Below are 7,704 nucleotides of genomic sequence, written 5' to 3' on the forward strand. Positions count from 1 at the left end.
AATTCATCCACTAGTTTTTATGTAGGAGTGTTTTAATCTTTAATAGCTCAAGTTCTCCTTTTTTTTTTTTTTTTTTTTTTTTTTCTTTCTGTTAGTCATGATTTTACTTCCGCGTGCAGTTGGGTATCTTCTTTACCACGTGTTTGGGTCTATTAGGTGATTATTCTAAAAAAGTATCCTTTGATCACTGTTATATATAGTTTTAAGTTTTTTTAATAAAAAATAGGGTTAAATAATTTTTTTTCCCTGTAAATATATTAAAATTTGACTTTAGTCCCTAAAAATTAAAATCAGATGTTTTCATCCTCACAAAAAAATTTTGTTTTATTTTTGGTTTCTTATGGATATAATTTTGACATATTTTGAATATAATATGAATATATAAAGGTTGAACATAATATGGATACAATTTGAACATAAAAAGTGTTATAATCTTGACATTCACATGAACATAAAGTGGCTATCAATGACCAAAAACAAAATAATTTTATTGTGAGGATGAAAACATACGGTTTAACTTTTTATGGATTAAAATAAAAATTTGTTATATTTATAGGAACGAAAAACTTATTCTAACCCATAAAAAAAATTATCAATAAAGGATCATCTTCATTCACCAAGTGACATAAATTTCAATATATATATATAAAGACATTTGGGGGGGTGCTGTAAATACACGAATTCAACAACTCTAAGCCTTTTCTTCACCTTGAAGAGATTGCGAACTATGATTATATATGTTCTGTATGAAGAACTAACGGGGTGGATTAATTTCTTACATTTAAATTTTAAAGTTTATACTGGCCTCGTTAGGCAATTCATGTTGTTATTCGTGAAGACGAAATCATTTCAACTGTTATGAAAATGCATGTTTGTAGGGTAGCCTGAATAGTTTGTCATCTCAACTATATGTTACACAAGTATGACCTATCATATCACTATACCACTTCCTTGTGACAAAAGAAAGAAGTTAACTAAATAACCAACAATGAAAAACAAAAAAGACACATAATTCTATTGTGCAAGATTATGTATTTACAATTGACATTATGCATCAATAGCCTCTTCAACAAAAAACAGTTTGTCATTATCTCTGATAACATCAATACAATCTATTTCTGCTCCTTCTTCATTTGTCACCATTGTATCTTTTGCATCAAACCCAAATTTTTCACCTATTGTACACAAATAAAATCATAAATCAGGATACTAAGACTTTCATTTATTTTCTCAATGTACACAATATCATTACTAACATATGGATAATTTGAAATTTTACCTGCAATAGTTTTGAGCTTCTCTAATGAATCAGGCAACCTTATTAACTTTCCAGCTTCAATGAAACCTCTTTCTCTTCTCACTACAGGGTGACCTCTATATATGCTTACTCTTGGACACTCTAGTCCATTATATCTTCCCCAAATCTGCTTATGTTCTTCTTGATTTTGCACCTTTAATACAAACTCACTAGGCATGACCTCACTCACATTAATTAGATGTCCGATTTCACGTTTCTGCATAATTTCATTTAAGATGGATGCAGAAAATTCATGAACATGTACATCAGTAACATCTGCGCCGTTCATTACAAGCAACTGAACCATCTCCACATGATTTTCTGACATAGCAATTTGGATAGCTGTCATGCCATGTCGATCTTTCGAGTCAATGTTTAATCCTTGCTTTAAAAGCTCATTCATTACTGTTATATCATTTCTTTTTGCTGCTGTACATAGGAGATTTCCTGCCGTGTATGGATCAGAAAGAGCAGATAGCTGATAGAGGATCCTGAATATTGAGTGATGTTTTGATGCTATAGCATACCATAGTGCAGTGTCACCATTCATATCTGCCAATTATTGTTGAGTTAAATATAAACCTTATAAAAGGAAATCACAGAAAAATACATGTCTTAAGTTAAAGGATACCTTTTATATGTATGTTGCACGTATGCTTAAGCAAGACTTTAACACACTCTTCGTGCCCATTTGATGCAGCTATGTGCTGCAAAAAGACCAACAATTTTTAAGTTGTTATGATCAAAAGTCAAAACTATATTGAAGGAAACATAATCTAAGAAGCACTGCCACCGACACAAACACCGGACACGACACTAAGCGTAGACGTTCCTAATAATTTAAGAGAATGAAAGTAATTGAATGCGAGCAAATGTATCGGTGTCATGTCGGTGTTGGACACTCACACCGTCACATGTGTAGGACACCGAACACACCATCGATCCGATGTGTCAGTGTATATAAGAAGGAACATATTTAAAAGGATAGATGTTTTATTAGACATGGGCATACCAATGGAGTTTTTTCTTTTGAGTCTCCTATGTCGGGATCCAAACCAGCTCTTAGAAGCTCCTCGAGAAAAGCAGCATTGCCTGTGCTGGCCACAGTTAACAAATTCACAGCCATGTTAGGATCGTCTTCCTCCACATTTTCCACCATTAAATCTTTGATACTCAAATCCTTAAGCTGCTTGAAATGCTGAAATTGTATCACATTATGATGTATAAACTTTAGAATGGAAATCATAATAAGCATTATGACTAGTAATAAATAATTACTCACAAGCCAAGACAGTTACCAACCTGAAGGAAATTTTTGAGTATTAGTATATTGTCTTCTTTTTTAATCTGCATTGCTTCTATAAGATTATTGGTTTTCAGCCTCAGAAGCTGTGTTAGAGTCTTGGTTCTGTATGTAAAATTTTGAGGCCTACAACAAAGTGCACCAACTTCTCCAAACATGTCTCCTATTGTTAGAGTGCCTAAAATTCTCTCTTTCTCTATAATACTATCAATGACCTCTACTTCTCCCGACACTATAATGTAAACATCATCCGGTGATTCATTTTGCATGATAACATCCTCTTTAGGTGGTATGTACTCTGCCTTCATTTTTGCAACCTGCAACACATTCACAATTTAGTGAGCGTTTGAATTGGCTTATTTGATCATATATATTGGCATAAACACGTGTGAGTCTGTTTGCGAGAGAATATGGAAACGAACAGCTTATGACACGCCTATAAGTAGTTTTCATCTTATTTTCATAAGCTCTGCAAGATAGCTTATGAAATCAACTTACAGCTTATACGAAAACAATTTGATTATATTTTATCTTTTGTTATAGAAATAGCTTATATGCAAGCGCTTAATTAAATTGTTGGTCCAAACAGAAGTGTAAAAATCAAAATTTAATCTCTTACTAGGGACAAAAGGATTTCTTTTGAGACGCCTTTGAAGAGATAGACTTTCTCAACAGTTGGAAAAAACAAATGCTGGCAAATGCCTTTGCATATTGACTTCGGTAGCTGTTCAATTAGTTGATGTTGATTCAAGCTCTCTGCCTTAAATCTCAAACACATGTAAGCCAGGATCTGCTCTTTTAACCTTGGAGGCAATCGATTTCGGCACACAAAGTTTGATGCTGCTTCGATGCTGTTTCTCTGCACCAAAATCATATATGCATTAGTAGACAATTTTGTCATGAATTTCTTGCGACAGAAAACAAAATGAAAAGCATGTGAAGTAGTGGTAAAGTAATACTTACAAATTCCATGGTGCGGCGAGTTCCTTCAACAACAAGATTCGTCATGTTACCAATCAAGTAAGCAGTTAGTCCAAGGTTGAAGAGCATGTAGAAAATAATGAAAATCATTTCCATGGTGTTGACAGCATGAAGATCACCATAACCAACAGTTGTCATGGTAGTGATGGACCAATAAATTGCTGAAATATATCTAATCCGAGGGCTTGTCTCTCTGAAGTTTGGAATCACAGCTCCAATCCATGTCTTTCCTTCATGAGGGTACATATCAGCTAGCATGTAATAGAGGCACCCAGCACAATGAACTGAAAAAAGTGTTACCTACACCATAATTTTCAACATAATCACTTATAATTGTTTCAATATATTTATCGACTAATTCAATCGTTAACTTTTGCAAATACTTTAAATTCAATCTGCTAACTTATTTCATTATCAGCTATCAACTAGTTTATAACCGTTATTTTCTTATGAAATGAAATGTGACATACAGAAAGAAGCCTGGCACATCTGACCCAGAAATAGTTGAACCTGATGTCTTTCTCAAGCCTGGAAAGACAAATAAATCAATGCTAACACACATTCATATGGTAAGGTAGATCATTAATTAGAAAAAGATTAAGATTAAGAACCTTGTGAAGAATTGCTTGACACGTCTAATTCTCCAAAATCTGAGCATTCCTAAGAGGTAGTAAGGCAGACTCAATTTGTGTTTGCCAGTTAAAAAGTAACCTATTGCTTCATATGGTATAGTTGATGCCACATCCATTATGAACCATGTTGACAAGTACCTGTTTCAACATTACTAACAACATCATCATCATTTTAGTAAAAAAACTTTGTCAAGAATTTGTTAACAACGTGATTTAATCCTTATTATATGTTTGTTTTCAATACACAGTTAAAGTGTCAGGATCTCTTACAACTCGAACTTCTAACCATTTATTCAAACTGTACACAATGACTGAATTATTTTTAGAAAAAAACGTTACAGTAAGAATGATGTCACTCAATGACTTAACACGACATCGGTCTTATTGAAAAATAATTGGTTGGTCACAAGTATTTGAACATTTTATTTGGACACATATACAACAATGAAAAAAGTATACGAAAAAATTACATAATATCTATTTTTAAAATTATTAAATAATATGTATTTTTATGTGTGCTCTCAAATGATGTGTCTAAATATTTGTGACCATGCAAGGCTTCTTCTGTGTTATGAAAAACTATTCTTCCCCTAAAATATACAAAATCATTCTTAATTTTCTTTATTTGTATAATTCTTTAATTTAAGTCTATCCTTTTCATTTCTCACATGGGTGTAACAACTATTTTTGGATAGAAGCTGTGACATCTATGGATCATCCTCATGGAATAATTCTTGGATGGACTCAAGAATTTGGACATTCTATTTGGTCATCCACATAAAAAAGCACATGCTATACTTATTTGAATATTAATGATTATTTAATTATTATTATTATTTTCTATTTTTTTTTGCTTTTTATGTGTGTGTGATCAAATTGAGTGTCTAAATCCTTGTGTCCACCCAAGAATAGCTCCATCCTCACGTCAGTTGCTCTATGAATCCTTTGGATTCCCTATCTCTAAAATAGGTCAATTAGAAGATAGTTTTTGACGGATTTTTTTTGATCGAATTGTATCTTTCAATATGTTTTGCGCGATCAGAAATTACGTTCCGATAAATCAGAAGACTTGGCAAAACTAGTGGACACAATTTTCCATCTTGATTGCTTTAAATTGCTGGACCCTATCTTTAAAATGGGCTGGCCCGATTTTACTTTCTAGTACCCACTGATTTGTTTCGATGTTTCTCTTTAGGCCCCCGAATATCTTTAAGGTCTCTTAAATACACATATGGTAGTTAGCTACTGGATGTATTTTTGACAAAAAAAAAAAGAAAAACATACATCCCGAAAATAATTATCAGATATATATTTAGGGGGCCTAAATAATATTGGGGCCTAAAAAGAAACGCCGGATTTGTTTTCAGAAATTTGGATCCTGACCCATATCTAGTCTCGTGGTTAAACATAGACCAGATATTCATTATCTTATCTTATTTGTAATTACAATTAGGCTAAAATTTAATACTCCTACAACAACCATCATTAGTTAATCATTATTAAGGCTAAGACATTTTCCGGGGCGGATTAGATTATTCAAAATCAACACCTGAATAGTTGGTCTAACACATATCAAAGTTATCAAACTTAGGTTCAAATTAGGCCCTAATGTTTAGCCTATCCCAGAATAAGAATTTGGAAAAATGAATAAGTATAATCAATCCCTCACGCATGTGTTAGAGAAAGAATGATAATAACAAATCAAGTTCTTTCTGATAAGAGAATGTGAGATATTATTATATTCGGGAATGGAACTTTTGATCCTTTTTCATTACAAATATTACTACTTTCACACTTTACATACTACTTAGATTCAGTTTTTTTTAAATAATACTATTTAATTGTTCTCATCACTTTTTCTAATTGGCGTATACTATACAATAATTTGCAAAGTACCCATTATTTTAGGTGTTTGCATGAATATTTCTAGATTGCTAAATAAAATAAATAAGTGGCTTAGAATAATAAAATATTGAATCAAAAAAATAGGGGAAAAAATAGTAAAATATTAAATTGTTTTGTATTTACAAAAAAATATTATATTGTTCTCATCATTTTTTCAAAGTTTTCTAATTGGCGTACACTATCCATTATTTTAGACGTTTGCATAAATATTTGTAGATTGCTACAAAAATAGTTTTCTTTCTGATTTTCTCAATATAAAGACAGAGGTTGAAAATGAATTAATAATTAATATAAGGTTTGAATTAATGGAAAAAGTAATTAATTAATAAGTGGTTTAGAAATTACCTGACAACAATTTTTTTGGAATCTCTGACAAGTAGATGAGTTGTTCCATCTACGTATGCGACGAAGAATGTCAAAACAATATCAACAGCGAAGAAAAGATCAACAATATTGTCCACAATGTAGAGTTTCCTATTTGTAGAAGAGTGCATGAAAGCAACTTCAAAGGGATAAACCCATGCAGAATAAGCTACCAAAATAACCATAAAACTCTCCCAACACCTGCACAAAAAGATTACTTTAATTTACTCTCAATAAATTTATTTGTTGCAACCAATTAATCATCTGAATATTTTCAATCATTTTTTTTTTTTTTTTATCAGCAAATTTATTAAGAGATGCACTTAACCCGCATAGGAGGAAAAGAGTACAATAGGTGCCATACAAAGAGAGCACATAACCACCTAAATCACCTCAATAAAAAAAAACCCTCAATCATGTTTAATTAACTACCAGCAACATTAGTGAGTAAACTTTTTGTACTATAAGGGATATAAAAATAATAGTAATAAAATCAATACTAGTGATTAAATAAAGAAATTAACTTTGAAACCTAAATATATTTTTTTTGGCAAAATGTCTGTTTTTTTTTTTTTTTTTTTGTGGTGGTCGGGGTTTGAACCCTGGACCTTGCATATATTATGCATTGTCCATACCAACTTGCAGCCCCCTTAGGTCCGCATGCCTTTTGTTAAAATTATCGTTGAGGTTGAATCAAATTCATTGTGAATCCAAATATACACTAATTGCGTATACCTCAAAGAAAGTACTAAAAGGAATCAATATAAAATTAATAAAGCTTTAAGTATAATTAAGAGCCAAAGGAGTTGGAAAGATTAAGTTGGTCTGAAGCTCTACCTGTATCTAGAATCCATTGGGGATATGATCCAGCCTTTTGAGGAAACTGAATTCTGTTTTGAAACACCAAGTGGTGGAAGAATGAGCTTTGAAACATTCCTTAGATTGAAAGATGAAGATGATGTATAATAATCTTCTTCTTTAACATCATGATCATGGGGCTTTCTCTTCAAGCTAGAGGCTAAGTCATGAGGATTATATGAACTGAAATTGCTCTCCATTACTCTTGGTGAATGAGGGAGGTAAATGGAGAGAACTAAGAAGTTCGAGAATAGATCCTAAAATAATGAAGAAGAATTAGAATAGTATTGGTTAAAGATGAAAAGAAAGAAAGGGCAAGCTCAACACAAGGAGCATGATTGATATTATTGTGCGCTCCTAGCTAT

The 7,704-nt window shown here is 32.0% G+C and overlaps 1 protein-coding gene across 1 annotated transcript; it reads right to left on the reverse strand.

The window, feature by feature from the left end:
• Positions 1-812: 812 nt before the first annotated feature.
• On the reverse strand, positions 813-7,704 carry LOC11433857 (potassium channel AKT2/3). The gene is made up of 11 exons (XM_003592970.4): positions 7,319-7,704; positions 6,464-6,682; positions 4,193-4,351; positions 4,052-4,109; positions 3,564-3,881; positions 3,220-3,459; positions 2,600-2,917; positions 2,310-2,495; positions 1,929-2,004; positions 1,280-1,849; positions 813-1,175 (listed from the first exon to the last, which is right to left on the reverse strand). The coding sequence occupies exons 1-11, from the start codon at positions 7,537-7,539 to the stop codon at positions 1,048-1,050; spliced, it is 2,493 nt and encodes an 830-aa protein (XP_003593018.1). The 5' UTR covers positions 7,540-7,704; the 3' UTR covers positions 813-1,047.

Source organism: Medicago truncatula, chromosome 2, assembly GCF_003473485.1.
Source record: "Medicago truncatula cultivar Jemalong A17 chromosome 2, MtrunA17r5.0-ANR, whole genome shotgun sequence".
Classification (NCBI taxonomy): domain Eukaryota; kingdom Viridiplantae; phylum Streptophyta; class Magnoliopsida; order Fabales; family Fabaceae; genus Medicago; species Medicago truncatula.

Bases quoted from the DNA above. Each gene is read 5' to 3' on its own strand.
- LOC11433857 (XM_003592970.4), bottom strand. From the start codon at position 7,539: ATGGAGAGCAATTTCAGTTCATATAATCCTCATGACTTAGCCTCTAGC. The intron at 4,352-6,463 runs GTAATTTCTAAA...ATGTTGAAACAG, and splicing joins TCCAAAAAAATTGTTGTCAG to GTACTTGTCAACATGGTTCA. The intron at 3,460-3,563 runs GTAAGTATTACT...ATTTTGGTGCAG, and splicing joins CTCGCCGCACCATGGAATTT to AGAAACAGCATCGAAGCAGC.